Raw genomic sequence first — 25,328 nt, forward strand, 5'->3', positions numbered from 1 at the left:
AATTTAGCTTTTTTTAGACTCTACATATATGTGCGATCATACAGTATTTGCTTTTCTCCTTCTGACTTATTTTTTTTCCCTTAATTTAAATTTTAGCTAATATACAGTGCAATACTGGTTTCTGGAGTAGAATTCAGGGATTCATTACTTACATACAACACCCAATGTTCATCACAAGTGCCCTCTTTAATACTCATCATCCATCTAGCCCATCCCCCATCCACCTCCTTCCATCAACCCTCAGTTTGTTCTCTATCCTTAAGAGTCTCTTATGGTTTGTTTCCCTCTCTCCTTTTTTTCTTTTCCCCATTCCCATATGTTCATCTGTTTTCTTTCTTAAATTTCACATTTGAGTGAGATCATATGATATTTGCCTTTCTCTGACTTATTTCACTTAGCATAATACACTTTAACTCCATCCATGTCATTGCAGATGGCAAGATTTCATTCTTTTTGATGGCTACTATTCCATTCTTTATTCATTCATCAGTCGATGGACATTTGGGCTCTCTCCATAATTTGGCTATTGTTGATAATGTTGCTATAAACATCAGGGTGCATGTACCCCTTTGAATCTGTATTTTTGTATCCTTTGGGTAAATATCCAGTAGTGCAACTGTTGAATCATAGGGTAGTTCTATTTTTAACTTTTTGAGGAACATCCATACTGTTCTCCAGAGTGGTTGCCCAGTTTGCATTCCCACCAACAGTGCAAAAGGTTCCCCCTTTCTCCACATCCTTGCCAATACCTGGTGTTTCTTGTGTTGTTAATTTTAGCCATTCTGACAGGTGTGACGTGGTATCTCATCATGGTTTTGATTTGGACAGACCCCTTAATTATGATATAATGCTTTTCTTCATTTCTTGTTACAGTCTTTGTTTTAAAGTCTAGTTTGTCTCATATAAGTATGGCTACTCCGGCTTTCTTTTGATGTCCATTAGCATGATAGATGGTTCTTTATCTCCTCACTTTCAATTTGCAGGTGCCCTAGGTCTAAAAGGAGTCTCTCCTAGGCGGCATATAGGTGGATCTTGTTTTTTTAATCCATTCTGATACCCTCTGTCTTTTGATTGGAGCATTCAGTCCATTTACATTCAGAGTGATTATTGAAAGATATGAATTTAGTGCCATTGTGTTATCTGTAGAGTTGGTGTTTCTGGTGATGTTCTCTGGTCCTTTCTAGTCTTTGGTACTTTGGGTCTTTTTTTGTTTATTTCTTTCCTCCACTCAAAGAGTCCCCCTTAAAATTTCTTGCAGGGTTGGTTTCCTGGTCACAAATTTCTTTAGCTTTTGTTTGTCTGGGAAACTCTTTATCTCTCCTTCTACTCTGAAATGACAGCCTTGCTGGATAAAGAAACCTTGACTGAATATTTTTCTCATTCAGCATGTTGAATATTTCCTGCCATCTTCTTCTGGCCTGTCAAGTTTCTGTGGACAGATCAGCTGTGAGCCTGATCTTCCTTTTTAGGTTAAGGACTTTTTCCCTTGCTCCTTTAAGGATTCTTTCCCGTCTGTGTAGTTTGTGAATTTGGCTATGACATTGCCTTGGTGATGGTCGGTTTTTGTTGAATTTAATGGGAGTTCTCTGTGCTTCTAGGATTTTGATGTCTGTGTCCTTCCCCAGATTAGGGAAGTTTTCAGCTATAATTTGTTCAAATAAATCTTCTGCCCCTTTTTCTCTCTTCATCTTCTGGGATTTCTATGAAAAGAATGTTATTGGGGCACCTGGGTGGCTCAGTCATTAAGTGTCTGCCTTTGGCTCAGGTCATGATCCCAGGGCCCTGGGATCAAGCTCCGCATCAGGCTCCCTGCTCCGCGGGAAGCCTGCTTCTCCCTCTCCCACTCCCCCTGCTTGTGTTCCCTCTCTTGCTGTGTCTTTCTCTGTCAAATAAATAAATAAAATCTTTAAAAAAAGAAGAATGTTATTATGTCTTAATAAGTCACTGAGTTCCCTAGATCTACCTTCATGATCCATTATTTTTCTTTCCCTCTTCTTTTTGGCTTCATTATATTCTATAATTTCATCTTCTATATCACTGACTCACTCCTCTGCTTGATCCACCCTTGTTTTTATGGCCTGCACTTGTGTTTGCATCTCAGTTATAGCATTTTTAATTTTGGCCTGACTAGATTTTAGTTCTTTTATCTCTGCAGTAAGGGATTCTCTAGTGTATTCTATGCTTTTTCCAGCCCAGTTAGTATCCTTATAATCGTTGTTTTAAATCCTAGTTCAGACATCCTACCTATATCTGTATTGATTAAACCCCTGACCATGAGTTCTACTTCCCATTCTTTCTTTTGGGGTGAATTTCTCTGCTCATCATTTTGTCCAGAAAAGAAAAGAAGAAAGAGAAACAAAACAAAACAAAAAAAAACCCAAAAACCAAAAAAACTAGATCTTGGTTGTGTTTTTGTCTGCTTATTAAAAGAATCTAGATTCCAAAATACTATATATATATATATATATATACACACACACACACGATATACATATAAAGAAAAATGGAAAAAATAATAAAAATTTTTAAAAAGGGAATTGAAAAAAATAAAATAAATGAAAAATAAAAAGTAAAGAATAAAAGTAAAAAGGAAGTTATATCCTGTTTCCCTTAGAGAGGAAGCTTTGCAGCACTCTGTGGTCAGCAGACTTCGTGTGAGCAAGTTGTTTTTGCTGGTCTTTTGGGGAAGGGGCCTGCTGCGCTGATTCTCAGGTTGACTTAGTTCAGTGGAAATGAATCTCCAGGGCGTATGGAGGCAGGGCTTGGTGTACAAGGCTCCAGCCTCCACTAGGTGGTGCTGTTTCAATCCCTGAAGGCTTTCAGCACCGATGGGCCGGATGAATATGGCTGTGCCCCACTCTCTAGCCCCAGAGCTAAAAGTTCATGCCCCCCACTCTTCAGTGAGCCCTCACAGAAGAGCATGATCAATCACCCCCGTTGTGCCATCTAGCTTATATCATTTAAGCAAAATACCTACAAGGTCCATCAGTGTTGTCACAAAAGGCAGAATTTCATTCTTTTTTATGGCTGGATAATATTCTATGCTATATATATATAGAGAGAGAGAGAGAGAGAGAGCGTGCGTGCGCGAGAGAGCCATATTTTTTTTATCCCATCATCCATCCACAAACACTTATGTTGCTTCCAGGTCATGACTATTATGAATAATGCTGCAATGAACACAGGGGTGCAGACACCTCTTTGAGAGTGTGGTTTCATTTGTTTTGGATATATACCCAGCATTGGGATTACTGGATCATATGGTGGTTCTATATATAATTTGTTGAGGAACTACCACACGGTTTTCCATAGTGACTGTTCTCAACTTACAAACCCACCAACAGTGCACAAGGGTTCCCTTTTCTTTACATCCTCGCCAGCACTGCTTATTTCTTGTCTTTTTGATAACCACTTTAATAGGTGTGAGGGGATATCTCATTGTAGTTTTGATTTGCACTTCCTTCCTTAAAATTATGTATGCAACTCCAAACATTGAGCCACCAGAGAAATCAAAGAAGGAATTAACTAGTAAAAGATGATGGCCAAATATTAGAAGAGTAAAATAACACAAAAATCAGCATTTTTAAAATTCAGTATTCACAGAGTTATGTTTAGATGAGTGCAAAATGCATTTGGTCAACCACTTCATGTTCAAATTCATGTGTGTGGAAGTAAACTTGATCCATCTGTTCCCGAATTATTTTCTCAAACCACCAACATTTTATTTTACAAGAACTGATTTCCAACAAGTCTTATGATATCCCTGACCTCCTGCCAAACCTGCTCAAAAAGTCTGAAATATGGCTACTGTACTGAACCTTCTCAAATATGCTGGGTTTTTTTTAATTAAGAGCAAAAAAACAGGCAAAAAAGTATTTATCTGCTACATTGCCATTCATGCTGAAACCAAGCATAATACATGAACAAAAAGACAGAAGATCAACACAGTATCCATTTTTACTATATATATGTCCAGATACAGTATAATACAAATTATCTAGACAGCAAGCCTTGTATAAGCAGTTTACACATATGCCAGGAGTTTAAAAGGGGAATGGATGACCAAGGACAAATTCACGTTCCCCCTGAAGAATGACTTAAATCATATACATCACCAGTGAAGTTTCTCCATCTACCCTTTGGCTGCTCCTGTGTGTTATAGGCATATCTTGCCTAGTCTACCTCTTCACTTTGTTCTTAGGGTTGTCACGTGGGCCATCCACTTCTCTAGTTCTCCACCCTCTGGGCATTGTCATCCTTTCCCATGGCATCACTGACCACCTAGATGCTCATGACTCCCAGACCTGTATCTTCACTCTGCTTTCACTTCTAAGAGTGACAATTTCTGAACTCTTCCTACTTGGATCATCAGTAAGTCCCTCACAATCAACAATTCCATGAGCACTCAAACTATGAGTCAGAAATCGATACAATATTTGGCTTCCTTCTCCCCTTTTGTCACTCCCCTCCTTCCCCCAGTCAGTCACAAAGTCCAGTCCATTCTTTCTCTTAATCAGCTCTCTAACCTCGTTCAAATCATCATATTCTATCACCGTAATTACTGGAATACCTTCCTAGCTGAACTAGCTATATATCCAAATGGACTCCTACAATCCATTCTCCATACAACTGTCAGAACAATCTTTCTACAAGGGAAATCTAATAATGCCTTTTTCTGCTTAAAACCCATCAGTAGTTTCTCATCACTTTAGAATAAAGTCCAAACTTCTTAATATTATTACAAAACCCCATATTATCCAACTCCTTCTTAAGTCTTCACCCTCTTCTCTCTGAACCTAACCCTCGCATTCCATAGTCCAATATTTGAGTTCTGTTCAATTTCTAAATAATTGCCCTGCTCTCTCACACCTCAGGACATTCCCACAAATTGTTTCTTCTGATTAAAATCTCTTCTCCTCCCTAGTCCCACTCCAGCCAAGTTCCTTGCCCCATCAACTTTCCCTACTCCACCTACCTTTGCTGTCCATGTCAGCTTGGATGTCTTTTCCTCCAAGAAGTCTTTCTGGGTCTGTCAAAGCTAAGTTTGATACCCTTGACATATGCTTCTACCACACCTGTGCATCCTCTATGACAGCCTTTATTTATCACACTGTACCATAGTTGTGTCTTTGCCTGTCTCTTTCAATAGAGTTTAAGTTCTCTAGAAGGGTTGGATTCCATTTCCCAGCAGGATGTCCTATGCATATTATACATGCAATAAACTATTGTTAATACTGGATGTATTTTAGATCCCTGGTGACAGCCTTGTTAAAAAACACAATCTGTCATATAACTGATAAACTGCATTTAAGTATGGGTTTTCATTTAATTTTCCTCTTATATCACCATTCATAGGAAAAAATGTTTAAAGACATAAAAATAAATATAAAGCTATTTTCCCTCCTGATACACACACACACACACACACATTTTTTTCTGTTGTCCTATCTGAACTTGGTGCTAAACATACTGAAGTAGTATCTAATTATAGTACTTTTTCCTCTAATGACTATAAATAGTCATTGCTTTCTATAACGTGAAATCCTCAAGTAAATTATATATGAGACAAAAAAAATTGAGAGATAGCATGAAGGTTAAGATTTCCAGGACAGGTAAAATACCAAGAGTTGAAAAGAGAACATGATTCCATAGATATTTAATTCCTTCAATCTTAAAACTGAATGAATAAAGTATCTTTTCTTGAAAAATATTACTCAGAATGTGAGGTAAATGTTTATAGATGATCTACTGACAAAAGCTAACTTCTATATTTTCCAGGACTTTTAAGATTTTTCTACAAAAAGTTATGTAAAGTAGAGTAGAATTTTAAAGATAGTTCCACTGGCCTTTCTTTTCATTACTAACAGAAACATATTTACCACCAGTGATAGGATGCCTTCACTTGATTAAACCATGAAAATATTATCATGTTGTTATAGGTACTCACATGTACTCAGTGTGTAGAGTGACACTTTGTAACTTTTAGGAATATATCTTCCATTTACAACTAAAAAAGGGACGTTTGCCTTTTATTATAGAACATTCTCATTAAAAGGAGATTGCTATTTTACTTTATGTCATTTTACAATGGTCTACTCATAGTAGAATTACTCAGATAAAATTATTTTGAAATTCACGGTGGTGTGTCTACACAGTTGAAACAAAAGAGTTTGGGAAAAAATTAAAGTGTTTTTCAATGGAGGGTATCAAATAGCATGATTAAAAAATAAGCAGAATTAATAAGTCACTGTCAATTTTGGCAGCTAGTATAAAAAAAAAGAGGAAATATTCTGTAGACTGAAAAGACTACTAAATATACTAAATATTCCAAATACTGCTAAGCAGCTAATTCTTTTCCAACTCCAGTGCCTCTCAGACCCAGCTCTAAAGTTCTCAAAATTGCCACAAAATTTTCTATCATTACTGTTCAAAAGATTGACCTCATTTGAATAATGTTCTCATGTTCACCTCAATCATTTCTCCTAGTCTTACCTTTAAGGCACCTAATTATAGGACTTCATCTGGGGTCTCTGCTAAGAATATCTTTGTGATATCCTAGGTGATAAAATAATGAAATTATTTTAGTGTTTTAAATTGGTTAAAAGCTGAATTATTCAAATCCTAACTAGTTTTAAGTTTATTAGGTCAAAATGACACAGAGCACTTTGTTGGGAAGATTAATAAGTGCTTATTAAATAATGACTTGATTGGTTGTCTGCATTGCCTGAAACATCTGATCATCTTAAATAAATCTATAAAACTGATGCAAAAATAAAATGTATAATTTATAATCAGTTCTTTAGGTAATTCTATGAAAAGGATATTGAATTTTTAAAAATTAGAATTACTAAAACAAGTGTAGATGATTAAACTGATGTCATTCCCCACCGCCTCTTGAAAAAAAATAAAAAACATGCATTAAAGAAATCAGTTTCTTTTCCTGGAGCAAATGTGAGAAATCTAAACTCCAAATAGGCAGAAAAACTTTACCAATGGTTGAAAATCACAACTGATAAGATGATGCAACAGTTCTTTGGCCCTCATGTAAGCTAGTTCTGTGGTAGGATAAAATGTTTTATAAGAGACACTAAGTTTATAAAAATCAAAAATACTAATGAAAAGCAGACTTCTGAGGTTTTAAACGATCTGATTTTTCTGTTCTTCTTCTACTGTGTTTGGAAATGGCAGCAGAAATGATGAAATATAAACATAAAAGAAGTTGGGAAGATTTCTAACCTCTCTCACAAGACAATTGCTGGTTGAGAGTTCTTAATAAACCAACATGATCCATTTTGTGTTTTCCTTGTCATCTCCTTCACTATTTCCGCATAGAATACTTTGTACCTGATTCTCATCTAAAATGAACTATTTTGTAGAGGGCTTCTGAGAGATAAAAACCTATATGGTAATGAGGTTGGGTCTCTACTTCTATCAATTAAAAGTGGAAAGCTATAAATAACACTGAAAGAACAATACAGCTGTGTGAATCTTGGCACAACAGGATGAAACTATTTCTACTGTTTGCTTCTTTTCCCCATGTCCCCTTTCCAGCGCATATAAATTCATTGCTCTGGTGGTTTTAATTTGGGCACCAGTTTTGACTAAATCTAAGAGCTCAAAGAAAAACACAGCTGAAACCACTGCCTAGTGGCTTAACTCACAGCCCCAAATGATAGGCCTCTGACAGAGCCCAGCAGGCTTTCAGCAAAAAGGCTGCTGACTAGAGCTCATTTTGAAAAGTGGAGAGTTTGATAGTAAGTCAGGAAAGAGGCTTCACTATAGCTGTCTTAGGAGATTTTGCATTGCTCTACTAAAAAGAAGCAGTGAGTGTTCTACTCCTCTACTCTATGTAAGAAATACATGAGAGATTTCTCTGGCACTTTAGACCGGCTGATTCTATGCGAGAATGCTAAAATCACAAGGTAATGACACATACAAAATGACGAGCTGAGCTGTGCATGGCAATTTCTTTCATTTGTAAATGATTTATCTTATTCAGTCCTGAAGGCTTACGGGTCAGTGATTGTTCTTCAACTAGTAGACCTAAAGCCATCTATAGAATTTCTGTCTTTAACTCTGTCCTTCTCTGTATGGCACAGCCACAAAAGATCTCCTCAACACTTGTGATCCAAGGGTCTTTGGAAAGAAAGATGTTCTACCTTCTAATATGTTAGATACCAAAATAGAGAATCTGTTGAAATGTGATGATTTAGATTTCACTGCTGTTTTCAGAGATCTGATGGTAAATTCCTCCTGAGACTGTCAAAGATAGCGCCAATGTCCTTGTGATTAAATCTCTAGGGCACCTCAAGAAGAAGGCTATAAATTGCTTTCCTTCGTTGCTACTCCTCTACAGAACAGAATTAATTTTTCTCCCACAAATTAGTGCTAGGAAAAATTAAAAGAAAAGCTGATTGCAAGGACACTAAGGACCTAGGATAGTATCCCAGTTTTCTGCCAAAGCAGATAACACCATTTATTAGACAAGGAATGGAACATATAACTGTAAGATATGCTGAGCAAGTCTTCAGTTTTATTACTCTAGTCGCACACAATCACCAAAATCCCTGGATTCTCTGTTCCCCTATAGTACCCTCTGCCAGTGGCCGAAGAGGATTTGTCAGCCTCTCACTCTGTGATGTCTCTGATCTCTAGTTTGTTCTGCAGGTCTGGATGCATTCTGTAATTTATCTTGCTTTTCTAGGTGTAATAAGTGGTATCACTGGCCTGCTGTGAACTGGTACAGACTGCCCCAAGCAAAACCTCAAAATTTAATATTAAAGCAGGTATTTTGTTGTTGTTCTGTTTATTTTCCTAGCTCTGTAACTATCCCATGTAATTTCTATTGTCTCTTAGTAAACATTCTCTAACAGCCCAGACTCTCCATGGCTGTGACCCTGGTCTTAATGCTTAGTTTCATGAAAGTTGATCTTTACAACCTATTTATATGACCCCACCAGCTTGTACTGTAACCTGAAATCCCAGTTCTGGTCTTTAGGACTGAATTGCCTCTCAGAACTCTATCTGATGATACTGTTCCACTTTGGTCTTTCAGATACAAAAATGCTGCCTCTCTCCCCCACTTGACACTCTGCAACCTTCTGCTTGTTAACTCGTAATAGTACCTCTGGACCACCCGTTCAGATGCCACCCCCACCGGTTCTCTGATCAGTGTCACACTCTGGTAACAGATCCCATGCATTGATCCCACAGCCTTGCGAATTATCTTATTCTAGGCCCTTGCCAAAATAAGTACTAATCTTGCCCCACTTAGTCATACCTGTCCACTTGTCATCCATAAGCCAGTACTTGTATTTTTATAATAAAATGGAGTATAAAACAACTGCAAACCTGAGAGGAAATTTCAAAGAAAAATACTGTAATGTAGAAGGTTTTTTTTCCACATCATTTATCAATTTGGATGTGCTTTATGTATATTTCCTAGAGTGTGAGTCCCAGAACACAACTGACTGCAATTTCAACCAGATTGTATTATAGCAGTCAAATATTTTCTCTTGACTAACTTATAGAATAATTTAGATGCTGGCTAGTGTGTAAAGTCTGTGCAATTGTAGTATTTACTCTCTTGTCAGTAGATTAGTAGAAGAGGTAAAAATCAACTTCTAGTAATATTTACTATGGCAGCTGGAATATTGTGGTTTAATGAGGGAGTTTTTCAGTGCAGAATTAACCAGGGAAAAGTGGTAAGGTTCATAAGAGCTGGTCCTGGCTTTTCTTGGTAACTAAACATCATTACCACATGAGCTGCAGTATTTCCATTGATGGACACTTTTAAAAAGTAAAAAAAATCAATCAAGAGATTATTACTTCGTCATCATGCTTCATAAACTTACATGACCTCTATTTTTCAATTTAAACTTTGCTGCGAAGGCATATGGAATTCTTAGAGATACATTAGATGAGTCTCACTGCCTCAGAAGACACGTAGAATATATTTTTTAATAAAAAATGTGACTAGCATATAGGAATGAATGTTGACAAATAATGACCTCTCCATATCTATTTCCACTCTTCAAATATATTTAAGCCATCTGTTTTTGGATATAAAGATGCATATGAAATATTTCAGGTCTAGTGAAGGTGGATGGTTAATATTTTCTAAAACAAAAAATATGATAATACAATCATTCATACTATATATTTTTCTTATATTTTTAAAAAAATTATAAAACATCGATTATAGATTGATGATTTTTAATGGTAAATTTGGTAGAAAAAGTATTAAGTGACACTGTATGTAACAAAAATTTTAGCAAAATAAATAAAAAATTTACTTTTTTTTTTTTTGGTTCAAGGTAATCCAGGAAATTAGTCTGATCTCTTTCAGGATTTATTTTAAGGGATGGTTTTGAATAATTATAGTTTAAGTATAAAGGTGTCAATGACCTCTGCTCCTACAATCACTACCTTTAGAAGGATCTGTCTGCAGAAGCACTGTCTTAGATTGCCTCATATGGGATAGAGGCAATATTTTTTCAGTTATTAATAAAAGTTATGGAAAGTGCTGTAAGTTAATGGATTGAACACTTAATTACATATACAACAAAATACTTAATTGATAGGAAATTAAGAACCTTGAATCAATTTTCACCCAGGTTTTTGTTAATGTAACATAAGCAGTCAATTTATCATATGAAATAAACCTACACAGCAGAAAGCTTGGTGGTATCATGGTGTGATGACCAACTAGAATGTGGGGGTTATACACAAAATTTTTCTAGATTTTAGAATTCTTTTCACCTGACTTTATAGCCATCTTCCTAGATAGAGAAATATGTACTAATTAGAACATCAAGTGACAATCTTAAGTATCCCTACAAGGAGACAATCCAATAGAAACCTCAATGTGGATGGCAAAGAGACATTTAAAAGACGCCATTCCAATGTTCATTCTTGAACTTTCCTTTGGTAGAGTCAATAGGGATGAGAGAATCTGATTTTTCTTAATCTATTATTCCAACAAAGTCATAGGCAACTAACAGATTAAAGCACAGTTTTTTATGGCAACTGCTACAAAGAAGAAAAGCTATGGAAACTAAATTTATCACACTGCAGTTAAATGATAGAGTATATACACTGGCTCAAGTGAGTGCCACTGACCACAAAAGCAATTCAAAATTGATATTTATAATAAAGTTCTGCATATGCTTTAGGTGGCCAGAGATGTTCCATGCCGAATTGGTCAGATAAAATAAGAATCAGTGAAAACAAACCTACAGTCTTTGCCACGGAAACCAAAGGATATTGGGAAATCTCAATTTCCTTCCTCCTGTTTGAGCAGGCATATTTGGCTCTAACTCTGTCTGTTAATAGTTATGTTTAGACGATGCCAAAGGAATGCCTTGATAAATAAAATAATCTAGCTGGGGTGTGTGTGTAAAAGAGAGACTTGTCATCACACATAATAATGGTGGTTTTGTGAAATTCAATCCTACTGTAGTGAATTCTATTGGACTGGATGATGACTGGTCACACTACTTTCTCCTATGACAGTCCCACATCAAAACAAATGTGAGATCATTGCAACAACACAACAGAATGTTGCTTCACTGCTTCAACCTTGATGAAAGGAAATTATCTACCACATTTTAGAATTAGTTATTTCTGTTTTTGTCTTTTGGTGTGAAATAACTGAAATCACAAAATATGCAGTTTTTTTCTTATTGTGCTCTAATATTTTCAGTAAAATAAAATGATATGATCATATAACAAACATGTATGATTATATTTTGTTGTCAGGTGATTAAATAGACTAAATTTCTGTCAGTTAATTAGAACAAGTCTCCAATGAGTGAAGTGGAAAAAAAACATATGTTTGAATTCTAAACAAAATGTAATTTATGTTTCTTTCTTTGATACTCCCCAAAAACTCAGAGTAGAGAAGAAATATAAGCTATTTTGGAGTTAGGCAAAACAGGCTTATAATATAAAACAAAATTCCATGTTTTTTAAAAAGGCTTTATATCTGGCTAACCTAATCAGTTCAAGACAAATATTAATAAGAAAAACTAACCAAGAAGAATAAAAACCTTTTTCATTGAATTATGCAATGAGTGAAGTCTACACAGTTGCCTTGGAAAGACACTGTTTTAGTGTGTGTTATAGTCAGAAAGTAGGAAAGCACAAGGCTGAATGACTGGACACCATTTTGTTCTTAAAATAATAGGTTCTGAGTCCTGGGTTGAATTCTGAAAACTCCTAGGGCATAAATTAAATATTAAGAAACACCACTGATTGGAGTGCCTGGGTGGCATATTGGGTTAAGCCTCCAACTCTTGGTTTCAGCTCAGGTCGTTATCTCAGGGTCTGAGATGGAGCCCTGAGTGGGCTCCCCGTTCAGGGTGGAGTCCGCTTGAGTTTCTCTCTTCCTCTCCCTCTGCCCCTCCCCTCTGTGCTCTCTGTCTAAAATAAATAAGTAGATCTTAAAAAAAAAAAAAGAAACACCACTGGCATTTAATGATCCAATGGATCAGAATACATGCATTGTTAAAGTGGATCATATTTGATATTTACTTAAAAGATGATAGCAAAAGATTTTGCATTGATAGAATTGCTCAATTCAATATATTCACAGCTATCTGATAATCACCCAGATACTTCCAGTGATTATATCAAACAATTGTGATTGCTGTCCTCAGCCAATACTTCCTGTTTGCCTACCCCTATACAAGGGAGGGGAAATTCATTAGAAGGTTCCATAACTTCTAAAAATCTAGTAATCAAGATATAAGATTAAAATAAACAATAGTGCTATATACTATTCATTCTGCTTGTCTATTTTTTTATTTTTATTTTTTAAACTTATTTATTTATTTTTTGCTGCTTGTCTATTTTGATTTCTTACTATATGAAATATCAACTCTCTGCACTGTGGACTTACACAGAAATTTCACTACATATATGTGTTTCTATATATCCACACGATACATATAGTTTTTCATTATAAAAGTAATGCATGTTCACTAGAAAAAGAAACAGTACAGGGAGAGAGAAGATGGAATGAGTTATTCAATCATCGAGAGATAATTACAGTTAAGATACTGAATATATCCTTCTATGACTATACATTCATTTCTCTATCATCTCTCTCCAGATAGTTTATCTATACTTTATGAAATAAAAACACCATACCTATAGTTTTGAAATCCTTTTAATTTATACAGTATATGCCTTCATGTCAATAAATGCAGATCTGTATCATTGTCTTTAGGGAGTTACTCTTTGATGAACTGCTCGTTCAGTTTTTGGACCACGGGCTCAGTCTCTCAGCTTTGGCACTCACCTCAGAGTCAGGAAAGGGTAACTGGGCCAATAAATCAAGAGGCGGGGAGACCCCCGTCCCGCCCCCGCTCCCCATGGCGGCTAGGGTCGCGGAGGCAGAGCCGCCAGGGCGCCGCGGGAGGCCAGCCCTGGAGCCCGCACACAGCCAATTCAGCAGCAGCGGTGCTTTTCCCCGTACCCCCGCTCTCTTCACCCTTATCCGCAGTGCCCACGCCCGTTTTGGCTACAGTGGATGGACAGGAAAAGTTTGAAACTGAAGTAACCACACTGGATAACGCGCTTCCGGGTGGCATCCCCAAACCAGTGTGGACAATTTTGTACGGTAGGAATTCTTATTAATTCTGAATCGCGATATGAGGCAAAACATCTTAGTGGAGAAACTGGCATTTTCCTACCGATGGATCTGAGCAAAGAAGTTCTGCTTACCTTGGAAAAGCGCAGGCTATTCTATGTGTCAGCCAGGCGTCGAGAGCGCCTCGTGCACCGCGTCTGCTGACTGTAAAGGCCGGCGCACCGCGGCGGGTTTGCTGCCGCCGTCCCGCACCCCAGGCTCACAGGGGAAGACAGGACAAGACGCGAATGTCCGTCTGAGCTGGAGGCCCTCCATAGGCGGCCTGACCCAGAACGGCTTCTCCCCGAGGTGATTCCTAGGGCCGCTTAGCGGGGGAACACAGTGGGTCTCCACCGTTTCTGCGCCACAGAAAATACAGCGAAGATAGATGGACAAGTACTTCATTCCTCACAAACTACTAAATACACCCCAGACCCCACGGCGTGGGCTGGGGTGGGTCGGAGCATGCGCACCTGGTGGAACGCGCCAGGAAGTACCTCCTGGGAACCCGCCGCGCCTGGGCCTGTGAGGAGGCTGAGGACGTGGACAGATCAGTGTTAGAGTCCACGGGGAGAGGTTGCCAGGCTGGAAAACGACCTGTCCGACGTTAGCCTGGGCCCTGCCCCGTTCCCTGAGCTCACGCACGTCAGGATAGGACTGGAGAGCTGTTACTTCTTGGAGGAAGATTTCATCCCTTCCTGTGCAGAACAGGTTGGGAGGCGGCGGCTCCTTCTCACCCGGCGGCCCAGCACGGGAGTATTTGCCAGGCTCAACGTCAGCGTGCTCAACAGGCACCACGGGGTGTACAGCACAGCGCCCCCCAGGCCGCCCCCCCCCCCCCCCCCCCCCCCGGGGGGGCACCCCCCGCCCCCCCCCGCCCCCCCCCCCCCCCCCCGCCCTCAGCTACAGGGACACGGACCTCTTGTGCGTCCACGCCAGGGCCGACCCTGGACAGGTTCGAGAAAGGGTGGAAATCATCACGAAGAAATTCATTTTAATGGCTGGAATGTGGGGGTAGTGGCGCTGGAGCGAACCAAGGCGCGGCTCATGTCCATGCTCATGCTGAACCTGGAGTGCAGGCCTGGGATCTTCGAGAATGCGGGGAGGCAGGTGCTGGCGACCCGTTCCAGAAAGCTGCCCTGGAGCTGTGCACACTCATCAGCTATGCGAAGCTAGAAGACATCCTCAGTGTCGCTTCTAGTTGTTCCACGGGAAGCCTACAGTGGCGGCTCCGGGTGATTTACTGACCGGCTGACTCTCAAGCCCTCCGGCTGCGTTGTGGAGTGAAGACACACGCCTGTGCAGAACATCTGGGTTCTTCTGATAGAGGCTCTCCGAAATCCCACCCAGATCGCGAGCTCTAGACAGAGCCCGTGTTGAGGCACGTTTCTTGGGTGTGAATTTAGTGCCAAATTTCACAAGCGGTGCAAAGTGTAGGACCTTTCTGTTAAACTTGAACAAATTTAATGCCACGGAGCACAGCTCAATTTCCAGCCTTCAGTATTAAATGTGCCACTCAGTGGAATAAAAGGTTTATCTTCACCATTGCAGCGAGAAATAGGATGAAGTGCAGGAACATTAAACTCAGCCTGCTGTAGAAAACCAGGTTAGTGTTCCTACCTCTGTCCTGTGTTCCCTGAGATTAGCAGTCGCCAGTGTGTCAGCCAGCGCCAGACTGCCTCCTCACAGGGGCCGGAGGGCTAGTCAGGAGTAAGAAACCCAGCATGGGGCAGGGTTTCTTACAATTGCTGGCTAGGGTAACTGCAAAGCCTGTGAACATTTTAAAAGGTAGGAGACTAAGGAGCTCTAGGTTCTGCATGTCTGGATGTTTCAGGAGAATTAAAGTCAGATGGCTTTGGTAATATAGGATAGCTTTGTGGTTTGCAAACTTGAACAACTACCTCCCACCCCTGCCCAGGGGCCCCAAGTGGGAACCCACATTGACCACCTCCAGTAGTGGTGATGCTGCAGTAATCCCTGGCACCTGGCAGTCAGGGGATTGCACAACATCTGGCTGCAGTTTGGTTGGAGAAGAGAGTCTCCAAGTCCTATTTTTTTCTTTTTTAAGTAGGCTGCATGCCCAGGGTGAAGCCCGACTTGGGGCTTGAACACATGACCCTGAGATCAAGACCTGAGCTGAGATCAAGACTGGGACAATCAACTGACTGAGCCATGCAGGTGCCCCTCCAAGTCCTAGTTTTTGAAACGTGGAGAAACCCAGCCTCTGCAGTACAGATGAGAGAGGGACAGATGTTTTAAGGAAGTCAACTAAACATCTAAATATTTTTTAAAATGTCAAGATCCATGTAAAGTAGATGAGGCGGTATGAAAGAAATTCAGTCCAGAGGTCCTCCACCCATTGAAAGGCAGTATGTGAGCTCCTCTTCCTCCTGTCTCTGCCTCCTTACATTCTTTTTTATACAGACAGCCTACACGTTTCCCTAGGTTTGTCATAAGAAATATTTCTTTCAAAGTAACTGGTTCTTTCCATGGGCCTATGGAAAAGAGGGTGCTGCCACTTTCAGAGTCAGAGTGATTGGGCAGAATGGAAAAGGAGCTTTGTTCAGCTTAGTGGCCAACTTGAGGAAATTTGTCAAGCTACAGTGAGTAGACTGGCAGCAAAATCCACAGAGGAGATTATTTATGCCTTAACACTGTGAGGTTGATGACAGCAATAGTTGATTCAAGGGCCATTTCCCTGGTTTCCTTTCTGGATTACTGGAAGGAGGGCAATTTGGAATTTCAAGACAGATGCCTTTTTTTTTTTTCCCCTGCCTTTTTTAAAACTTAGGGAAAAGATTATCTCAGAAGGAAACCATCTCCTTCTGTCCCCCTTTACCTTAGCCACAGATGTTATATAAACATAAGGCAGGGCGTCTGGGTGGCCAAGCGTCTGCCTTAGGCTCAGGTCATGATCTCAGAGTCCTGGGATCGAGCCCCACGTCGGGCTCCCTGCTCAGTGGGGAGTCTGCTTCTCCCTCTGCCTCCACCTCTGCCTGCTGCTCCCCCTGCTTGTGCTCTCTCTCTCTCTGTCAAATAAATCAACAAAATCTTAAAAAAAAAACACAAGGTGATTATTAAATTATTTTTTATCAAATTGTTGAAAATGTTAATATGCATATTATAAAGAAGAAACCACCTTTCTAATGAAATATATCTACTTCTCTTGCAGAAATAGATGACAAGAGGGTGACCAACACCCAAGCCGAAGTAAGTTTCCTTATATTTTGTATAAATAGGTGTTCAAATCAATTAAAAACATAATTAGGTTGGTTTAATGTTTTATAAAATATGTCAAGACAATTGATATAAGAACTAGTTTGCTTTTCCTGACTGAAGAAACAGTAAAATGGGGTCATTAAATCTCTGCCTCTGTGCTACTTTGGTTCTCAACCTATGAAATGCCAACCCCTGAAAAAACTTGTAAAATAAACCATTGCTTTTAGTGATAAGATACAGTATTGATACTTTCAATTTAGTGACTAGTTGTTTATGACCAACTACAGGCTAGGGCCAGCCACTCTTGGAATCCTGGAGCAAGAAGATAGGGAGCAGGCACCTCTTAAAGGGTCTTCTGGAATGTGAAGCCAAGAGCAGACCCTGAGGTCAGAGGTTCACATACACATGTAGGAGTTCAGATGGAAAAATAGGAACCAGGGGAGGCTAGGGGAGCTGATAATATAAAATATATTGAATACAAGGAAGCGAGTAAACTTATGCTCAGAAATAGAACAAATATTGACTAGTGTGCAGACATACAAGTCAATTCCCATGGCTGCATTAGTTAGGCATGGAGCAATACAATACCCAGAGGAAAATGTAGAAAGAACAAAATACCAAATAGTATCTCTTAAGACTTTTCTAAAAATTTAATGAGATTGTGTATGTGAAAATGCTTTGACAACTGAACTCTTACATACATATAAAGCAGTTTTTATTGCTTAAGAAGTTTTACTACATCGTACTAAACAAACTTTTCTGTAGGATTAATTTTCCACTTGATCTTTGAATGTGTATATGGAAATAAATATGAGAAATCCCAAAAGTGATTGCTTCTTGAAATCAACCAGATGAGACTGAATACAGTAAAGGAACATCAGAAATATCAATCATCCACACATTGAACATTAATATAGAGTCGCTCTGTCTATACCTGTGCATAATGAACTGGTGGTACTGAAACATTCTATTTTGGAGAAATTTGCTTGTACCATATGTTTGGCTGATATGGATTTGACAACTATTGGTTGAAATTTTTTACTTTTTAATGTATTGTTTTTGCATCAAGTAAATGTCTATCTTGATGATACTTTTGAAGGCAAATAAGCTTTAGTACATACAAGGGAAGATACCTCAAATTCTGTGTACTGTCAATGAAACAGTTTCTAGTTTTGCCTAGAATAATTCCCAAAAAGAGTCTTGTAACTACGTATACATAACCTTTTCAAAGCAAAAATGATCGAGGCACAAAAACTCATTGATTAAGACCACTGCCTTTGCCACATTGAAACATAAATCAACACACTATTAAAAAGGAATCTTTGACATATTCTGATTGGGGTATAGACCATATATATGTATGTTACCATAATAAATAATACTATTTACATATTCACATATATATGATTAGTTTGTGGTTTTAACCATGAAATATGTTTCTATGTTCCAATTTTTGTAATTTTTAATGCAAAAATTCTCTCTTCAATAATTCAGTCCTGATCTAGTATATGTAGGTAAGTGTTACACAGCAGTTTTGTTAGGAAAGGACTTATTTATCTGTTGAAAATAGAAGAGAATATTATCTCAACACTAATTCCAAGTAAATGGAGATGTTAGATTGAACATGTCAATTCCGGAAGTTTATAAATTAATATTACGTACCCAAACCCTCATTATCTATCCAGAACCACTCAAAAATCCTTTGAGCGGGTATAGTTATCCCATGGACATACCTTTTGGAGTATACATTGTTCTGGCAGTTGTGTTTTTTCTCCCAAACAAAAGGGATTGGTGTCTCTTTCTCTCTTTCTTTTAAAAATAAATGAATGCTACTAGGTGAGAAAAAGAGTAATTTCAGACTGTGATAAAGAGTTGTATGATGAAATTGCTTTATATATCTCTTAAAACTGTGCTGTCAGCAAACATGTATATAATTTCTCATTGATTTGAGTTGTATGTCATAACAGGGGGAATCAGAAAGCTCTTTGAAATATGGCACAGTGTTTGTTTCCCTCACAGGGCTAATTTTTACTCAAATAATGCTTTTCCTCTTTTCTCTTTGTCCACAGTCACAAAATGCATCCCCAAAGCAAAGGAAGCAGAGCGTGTACACACCACCGGCCATGAAAGGTACTGTTCAGGTACTGTTTCGGGTTGCTGTGAGTGTTGAGTTCATGGCTGGCAGGCTGTCTCTTTTCATTGACCATATGCTTAATTATAAGCTTGATCTAGTCTTAGCTCTACAACTTGATAATGTGACTTTCAATAAGATATTTTACCCATTTAAAACTTAGTTTCATCGAGAGTAAAATAGGTAGCTGAAAAAGGAATAAATAGAGATGTCTCAGAATTTCAGTCTGGAAATTCTCATTTTCCAAAATAATGACAAAGATTTTTCTTTTACCCTTCCTCACATATTTTCTTTGAAGGGATCTTTCCAGAATCCCTAATTACCCTTGACAGTGGTGCCAGACCATTGCCATTTTTTTTCTTAGCTTATGCAAAGTAGAATAACTTGAATTTGGGGCATATTTAGTGTAAAGTGTTGCCTCATTGCCTTATGTTAAGAATAGCTCTAAGAAACCCAATGAAACAGTGATTAGCCATACATGTAACAGCTGTTCAAATAACAACTAAAAATGCTAGCTCAGATCCTGGCATTTTCCCAGATTTCTCCCCCAAAACTGGAACTGCTAAAAGAACATCTAAGTGTGTCAGAATTTTGACTGACACCAGTTCCAGGGAAGGCTTCTTTTATTTCTCACACAAAAACGTTCCTGACATGAGGCAGAGTGTGCTCGGTCCAGTAGCTCCTGTTCCAGTCTGTCACTTGGGCCGTTGGCCCAGTGGCTCATCAAGCTCAGTTTCTACTACAAGAGAGGCCAGCTGAGCAGTTTCCTCTGGAGTCTGGAGAGATGTCTAAATTGGGAGTGAAATTTTCCACTCTGTATTCTCTCTAGATTTGAGGCTTTTTTTCAGGGAGGTGAAATATAAATGGACACATTAATAACTACTTTCAGTAAACTTCCTTCCTGTGCAGCTATAAAATACCCTGTTTGTTTGTTTGTAAGACTGCAGTAAATAACACAGTCATCAGTATTGTACTGTATTTCCAGGGTAATTATTGAGAGTATCAGGCTTCCCTCTCCAAAGATTAATATACTCATTTGAAGATCTATTTCCTATTGTAAGTCATCTTGTACTTTTAAGACGCATCAGTTTTGGCATGAATGGGCAACAGTAAAAGATATATGTTCACAATTTAATAATTTCCTCTGTTCTATTTTAGGATGGCTTAACTAAATAAAGTAATACTGTTCTCATGTCCTCAGAGAATAATATTATTTTTAAAGGAAATTCTTAAAATCAAAGCCCCAAGAGCTTTGATTATATTTAGCTCTCAAATATCATAAGAATGTGGGATCCTAACATTTAGGGAAGTTAGTCATATTGCATATTTTCACATGTGACCTTACTTTACTACTGTCTATCTCTCCAAGATGGCTGTTCAGTGACAGTCAGTTTGGTCATGAGTTAAAGGCTTGGGAAAGCACAGTAATTCTTTCAAGAGGCTACCAGGATGTTATTACAAGCCACTTAGGTCCTCATTTAGAACCAGTAAATACCTGGGTAAATCTCCTGCTTCTGATTAAAAAAAGGGAGAGAGATAGAGAAAGCCAAATCCACATATTTTATTCAGTCTACCTGTCCCCAAGAGCTAGAAATGAATATTTCAAGACAAAATTAAGCTATGGTAACATATGGTGCATTGTGGGCACATTAAGAAATCAATCATAAGAAAGATGAATTAGCAAAGGAAATGTTATTGAGATGCTAAATACAATAATACAATGGCTCTGAAATGTGTAATTTTCTTCAAAATGCAGTGGAACATCATTATACATTACTGAGTATAAAAAAATTTTTTTGCTAGGAGAGCAAAGCAGCAACAGATGTGATTAATAGTTCTAAAAAAATTACTCTACAGAAAGGCCAAGGAGGACTTCTTGAAAGACCTAGCAAATAACTGGTTAGTGAAACAAAACAAAATACAACAAAACAAACGAAACAAAAACAAACTGGCCAAAATCCTTCCTTCTCCCTTCCTTTGCTCAGTTGTGAGGAATTACGAGGTATAGAAACCAAAGTGGCAAGAGGGGAGAGATGCTACATCCCAACTATTTCTGTTTCAATTAATGCATGGACAGATTAGTCTATCTCTTAAGTACATTTAGTTTTTCTCTTTCACTAACAGTGGTACTTACGTCTCCACCAGGTTTTCAGCAAACAGAGACATGTCCAGGTCTACTTATCCAATGCTTCTGTTTTTCTAGTTTTAATTTTTCTCACTCCCCTCCCCTCTGGTCAAAGAGAAAAATATGATTTGGTAAATGAATTACCATCCAGAATGATGCATCAGTTGGGCTGGATTCTTAAGAAAGATCATCTCCGTGACCACTGGAATCATTGGGTGGTTGCCTTTTAGGGCCTGGTACCTGGATCAATTAGTTTATGGCCAAGGTGGCAGCACCATATGATACAAATATGGAAATGTAAATAGAAGAATCTGTATATGGCTGTCTTCCTTCAGAGGCATTTCATGGTTTGTCCAGCACATTTACTCTTAGAACATAATAACAGATTTAGTACTTGGTCTGGCTGTCTTTCTATTCATAACATTATAGGCATTCAGCGTGTTCAAGGAGCTTAAATGTTAACTAGGGCAACTATCAAGTGATGACTGAATTTTTTCCACTGCATCTAACCTCAAGGTATTACATTGGCTATGTCTTCTTGCAGATTCCAGTATATTAGGCCTGAGGTGGAGTCAGATAATCAAAAGTTCCAAGTGATTCTGCTGCAGCAAGTCTAAAGATTGACCAGACTCAAATATCCAATCACCTACCTAACATGTCTCATGGAGATCAAAATAATAATGAGATCAAAATTAATATGTTCAAGACTGACTTTTGAATCTTCTCAACACCAAATCAGTTTGTCTTGTACTGTTTCCCTTCTCAGCAAGTGGAATATCCATCTGCCTAGCTGAATATTGCCGAGTTCTGAGAGCTTCCAGGGATCCTCCCTCTCTTTCACTCTCTTCAATAGTAGAACACTAGCTCTCGTGGGTTTCCCCCATTAGTATCTCTTATCTCTCCCATCTTTTCTCTTCTCTTATCTCCGATATCACCACCATATTTCAAATCACAATCATCTCTTTGCCAGGATATATAGACATACCTTGAAGGTATTCTAAACCACTGCTATAAAGCAAATCAAATGAATTTTTTAGTTCCGCAGTGCATATAAAAGCTATGCTTATGCTGTAGTGTAGTCTATTAAGTTTGCAATAGCATTATGTCTAAAAAAAATGTATATGCCTTCATTTGAAAATACTTTATTGCTAAAAAATACTAACCATCGTCTGAATTTTCAGCAAGCTATAATCTTTTTGCTGGTGGAGGGTCTTGCCTCCATATTGATGGCTGCTGACTGATCAGGGTGGCGGTTGCCAAAGGCTGGGGTGGCTGTGGCAATTACTTTTTTTTTTTTTTTAAGATTTTTATTTATTTATTTTAGAGAGAGGGCACACAAGTGAGTGCAAGCAGGGAGAGAGGCAGAGGAAGAGGGAGAGAGAAAATTTTTAGCAGACTCCCTGCTGAGCATGGAGCCGATCCCAGGGGCTTGATCTTACAACCCTGAGGTCATGACCTGAGGTAAGATCAAGAGTCAGATGGTTAACCAACTGAGCTACCCAGGCCCCCTTGTGGCAATTTCTTTAAATAGGACAACAGTGAAGTTTGCCGCATCAATGGACTCTTCCTTTCACAAATGATTTCTCTGTAGCATGTGTTGCTGTTTGAAAGCATTTTACCCACAATAGAACTTCTTTCAAACTTGAAGTCAATCCTTTCAAACCCTGCCACTGTTTTATCAACTAATTTTATGGAGTATTCTAAATCCTTTGTTGTCATTTCAACAGTCTTCACAGCATCTTCATCAGGAATAGATTTCATCTTAAGAAACTACTTTCTTTGCTCAACCATAAGAAGAAACTCCTCATTTGTTAAGGTTTTATCATGAGATTCCAGCAATTCAGTCACATCTTCAGGCTCCACTTGTCATTCTAGTCTTTTGCTGTTCCCACCTCATCTGCAGATACTTCCTCCACTGAAGTCTTGAACCCCCTCAAAGTCATCCATGAGGATTGGAATCAACTTTTTCCAAACTCCTATTAATGTTGATATTTTGACCTCCTCCCATGAATCACGAATGTTCTCAGTAGCACCTAGAATAATGAATCCTTTCCAGAAAGTTTTGATTTGCTTTACTCAAATCTATTCAGAGGAATCATTTTCTATGGCAGCTATAGCTTTATGAAATGTATTTCTTAATTAATAAGACTCAAAAGTCAAAATTACTCCTTGACCCATGAGCTACAGAATGGATATTGTGTTAGCAGGCATGAAAACATTAATCTTGTACATCTCCATCAGAAATCTTGTGTGATCAAATGCATTGTCATTGAGCAGTAATCTTTTAAAAGGAATCTTTTTTTTCTGAGCAGTAGTTCTCATAGTGGGCTTTAAAATATTAAGTAAACCATTTTATAAACAGATACGCTGTCATTCATGCTTTGTTTTTCCATTTATGGAGTATAGGCAGAGTAGATTTATCATAATTCTTAAGGGCCCTAGGATTGTCAGAATGGTAAATGAGCACTGGCTTCAATTTAGTCACCAGCTACATAGCCCGTAACAAGAGAGTCAGCCTATCATTTGAAGTTTTGAAGCCAGGCATTGACTCTTCCTCTCTAGCTGTGGAAGTCCTAGATGACATCTTCTTCCAACAGAAGGCTGTTTCATCCACATTGAAGATTTGTTGTTTAGCGTAGCCATATCTCTAGTCATTAATTATCATGGCTAGATCTTCTGGATAACTTGCTACAGCTTCTACATCAGTACTTGCTGCTTCATCTTCCTCTTTTATGTTATGGAGATGGCTTCTTTCTTTAAACCTCATAAACCAGAGGTACCTGGGTGGCTCAGTCGGTTAAGCATCCAACTCTTGATTTCGGCTCAGGTCATGATCTCAGGGTCGTGAGATGGAGTCCACATCGGGCTCCATGCTAGGCATGGAGCCTGCTTAAGATTCTCTCTCCTTCTCCCTCTGCCCACCCCCTACCCCAACTTGTGTGCTCTCTCTCTTAAAAACAAAACAAAACAAAACAAAAAACAACCTCAAACTTTTATTCTGTAGCTTCCTCACCTCTCTCAGCCTTCATAGAACTGAAGAGAATTAAGGCCTTGCTCTGGATTAAGCTTTGGTTTAGGGAATATTGAGGCTGGTTTGATCTTCTATCCAGACCACTCAGACTTTCTCCATATCAACAGTAAGACTGTCTCACTTCTTTATCATGTGTGTTCACTGGAGTAGCACTTTTAATTTCCTTTAAGAACTTTCCTTTGCATTCACAGTTTGGCTAACTAGGCGCAAGAGGCCTAGCTTTTGACCTATCTTGGCTTTTGACATGTCTTCCTCACTAAGCTTAATCATGTCTAACTTTTGATTTAACGTGAGCGACTTGCGGCCCTTCCTTTCACTTGAGCACTTAGAGGCCATTGTAGGGTTATTAATTGGCCTAATTTCAATATTGTTGTGTCTCGGAATAGGGAGGCCCAAGGAGAAGGAGGGAGATAGGTAGGTAATAGCTGTTCGGTGAATTAATCAGAACACACACCTTTCAATTAAGTTCACCATCATTTAGGCACAGTTCCTGGCGCTCCAAAACAATTACAGTAGTAATGTCAAAGATCCTTAATCAGAGATCACCATAATATAATAACAATGAAAAAGTGTGAAATAGGGGCACCTGGGTGACTCAGTCGTTAAGCGTCTCAGGTCATGATCCCAGAGTCCTGGGATCGAGCCCCGCATCGGGCTCCCTGCTCGGTGGGAAGCCTGCTTCTCCCTCTCCCACTTCCCCTGCTTGTGTTCCCTCTCTCGCTGTGTCTCTCTCTGTCAAATAAATAAATAAAATCTTTAAAAAAAAAAAAAAGAAAGAAAAGAAAAAGTGTGAAATATTGTGAGAATTACCAAAATGTGATACAAAGACACAAAGTGTGCAAATGCTATTGAAAAAATTGTACCAATAGACTTGCTTAATGCAGTGTTGCCACAAACCTTCAATTTGTAAAAAAAGAAACTCAGTATCTACAGTGTGCAATAAAGAGAAGTACAATAAATCAAGCTATGCCTGTAACTGGTTACTCAACAACATCTAGTCTTTCTCTTCTTGCCTCCCAGGAGTTTTCTATACTGTAGCCAAAGTGAATTTTATATGCTATTTCCTTGGTTAAAACTCTTTAATAGCTCCCCAATTCCATTAGATAAAATCCCTATTCCAGAGCAAAGTTTTCAAAGCTTACTGGCCCATGGCTCCAATCTGCCTCTTCTCTCCCCAACTAGGTCCCAG

At 38.7% G+C, this 25,328-nt stretch overlaps 1 protein-coding gene and 1 pseudogene across 1 annotated transcript in view; both read left to right on the top strand.

The window, feature by feature from the left end:
* Positions 1-20,879, top strand: part of PPP1R1C (protein phosphatase 1 regulatory inhibitor subunit 1C) — a 58,767-nt gene extending 37,888 nt beyond the window's left edge. The window contains exons 3-5 of the mRNA XM_044913614.1: positions 16,806-16,843; positions 18,922-18,993; positions 20,787-20,879. Coding sequence (XP_044769549.1) covers positions 16,806-16,843; positions 18,922-18,993; positions 20,787-20,879 — 203 coding nt within the window. The remainder of the gene's footprint in view (positions 1-16,805; positions 16,844-18,921; positions 18,994-20,786) is intronic.
* On the top strand, positions 7,907-14,888 carry LOC110591977 (annotated as a pseudogene).
* Positions 20,880-25,328: the final 4,449 nt, after the last annotated feature.

Source organism: Neomonachus schauinslandi, chromosome 3 (genome assembly GCF_002201575.2).
Source record: "Neomonachus schauinslandi chromosome 3, ASM220157v2, whole genome shotgun sequence".
NCBI classification, from domain to species: domain Eukaryota; kingdom Metazoa; phylum Chordata; class Mammalia; order Carnivora; family Phocidae; genus Neomonachus; species Neomonachus schauinslandi.